This window comes from Chelonoidis abingdonii, chromosome 14, assembly GCF_003597395.2.
Source record: "Chelonoidis abingdonii isolate Lonesome George chromosome 14, CheloAbing_2.0, whole genome shotgun sequence".
Lineage (NCBI taxonomy): Eukaryota > Metazoa > Chordata > Testudines > Testudinidae > Chelonoidis > Chelonoidis abingdonii.
Genome location: NC_133782.1, coordinates 35,586,099 through 35,587,962, shown reverse-complemented (window position 1 = coordinate 35,587,962; position 1,864 = coordinate 35,586,099). Strand labels below are relative to the sequence as shown.

Sequence of the window (1,864 nt, the reverse complement as noted above, 5' to 3'; positions counted from 1 at the left end):
TAGGGAGGTGGTGGAATCTCCTTCCTTGGAGGTATTTAAGACCAGGCTTGACAAAGCTCTGGCTGTGATGATTTAGTTGGGGATTGGTCCTGCTTTGAGCAGGGGGTTGGACTAGATGACCTGCTGAGGTCCCTTCCAACCCTGATATTCTATGATTCTATGATTCACCCTTGCTTCCCACCCTCCACACAGAAACACACCCCACATCCCCTACACACACACCTGAGTGAGATACTTATTGTGCGGGGGCCGCCCCTGGCTGTCACACTGTGTCGCTCAGAGCACAATAATACACCGCTGCATCTGCCAGCCTCGCCCTGCGCAGGGACAACGTGCTGGATTTTCTGTCATCAGGAATATGCAAAGCGCCCTCTGGGTCGATGCTGTTAAAGATTCCCCGGTATCCCGAAACTATATACTGGGGCTCTCGGTTCGGGAACTGCCGGTACCAAAATATAGTTTCGGTGGTGATGGAACCGTGAGAGCAGGTGAAGTTCAGTTCGGCTCCCTCCGAGTGCTCTGCGGATCTCGGCTGCAGGATCTCGGCTATGCCCGAAGCGCCTAGGAGAGAAAACACAGCAGAGAATTAATTTAGGGGCCGTGAAACTTCCAGTGGTTTTTATGTCGCCAAACCCCGTCCTCTCCCTGTGACTGTGGGGTGCTTAGAAGAGCTCAGAAGGGAGAACGGGGAAGGGGAGAGAGAGATTAGAACATTTGTGAGCTTACTGACCTGAAACAAAAACCAGCACAAGCGTCGAGCCCAGCACCGGTACCATCGTCTCAGGGGAATCTCGGTGTCTCTGCTCCTCCCCGGGGATCAGCCCTGGTCTCGCTGCCTTGCCCCTGCGGAAGTGGGTGAGAGGGAAGCGTTGCCCGTTTCCTATAGCGCATAAACACGTTTCTCTCTCTCTATCTCTCTTTGAGCTGCCTTTCATCTGAGCCTCCAAAACTGTCAGGACGCGGGCTCAGGACGGGGGCAGGGGACCTCGGTCGACTTCATGAAAGGCGAGGAGAAGTAGAAGACCGAGTGTTGTTCTGTCTACATAGGGACCATTTTTGCTTGTACTGCAGCGACCCCTCGCGGTGATAGGTGGATGGAGAGAGAGATCTGGGGATGGATAGATAAGAATGGACGTACTGGGTCAGACCAAAGGTTCATCCAGGGGCGGCTCCAAGCTTCAGCACACCAAGCGCGTGCTTGGGGCGGCATGCCATGGGGGGCTCTCTGCCGGTAGCCAGGAAGGCGGCAGGCAGGGTGCCTTTGGTGGCATGCCTGCGGAGGGTCCGCTGGCGCCACGGGACCAGCAACGGGCAGAGCACCCCCGCGGCATGCCACCGTGCTTGGGGTGGCGAAATGTCTAGAGACACCCTTGGGTCCATCTAGCCCAGTATCCTAAGAACAGCCGCCAGTGCCAGGTGCCCCAGGGGGAATGAACAGAACAGGGAATCACCAAGTGATCTGTCCCCTGTTGCACATTCCCAGCTCCTGGCAAACAGAAGCTAGGGACACCATCCCTACCCATCCTGGCTGATAGCCACTGAGGGACCTATTGTCCATGCATATATCTAGCTCTTTTTTCAACCCTGTTATAGTCTTGACCTTCACAACATCGTATGGAAAAGGTTGAGGGAAGCGCTGTGTGAAGTGCTTGCCGATGTCTTGGAGGGTTTATTTACTTCCCCGGTTTTACCCTTCTCTTTACTGTTCTTCTTAATTCCCTCTGAAAGAGACTTTCTTAGAAGTTTCCAAAGCAGCACTTCTCACCAATCACACGCGCAAATAATTAGGCGCACACAAGATGTTTTTTGTAAATTTGGCCCTACATATTTATTCCTCTCTTTTAGTTCTCCCTGGTCGCCCCTC

General features: G+C 53.8%; 1 gene segment (V, D, J or C); it reads right to left on the bottom strand.

Moving 5' to 3' along the window:
• Positions 1 to 245: 245 nt before the first annotated feature.
• Positions 246 to 882, bottom strand: LOC116828060 (T cell receptor alpha variable 4-like). The segment is given in 2 exon segments: positions 246 to 561; positions 731 to 882. Coding segments are annotated over 2 exon segments (345 nt in total).
• Between the last annotated feature and the right edge of the window lie 982 nt (positions 883 to 1,864).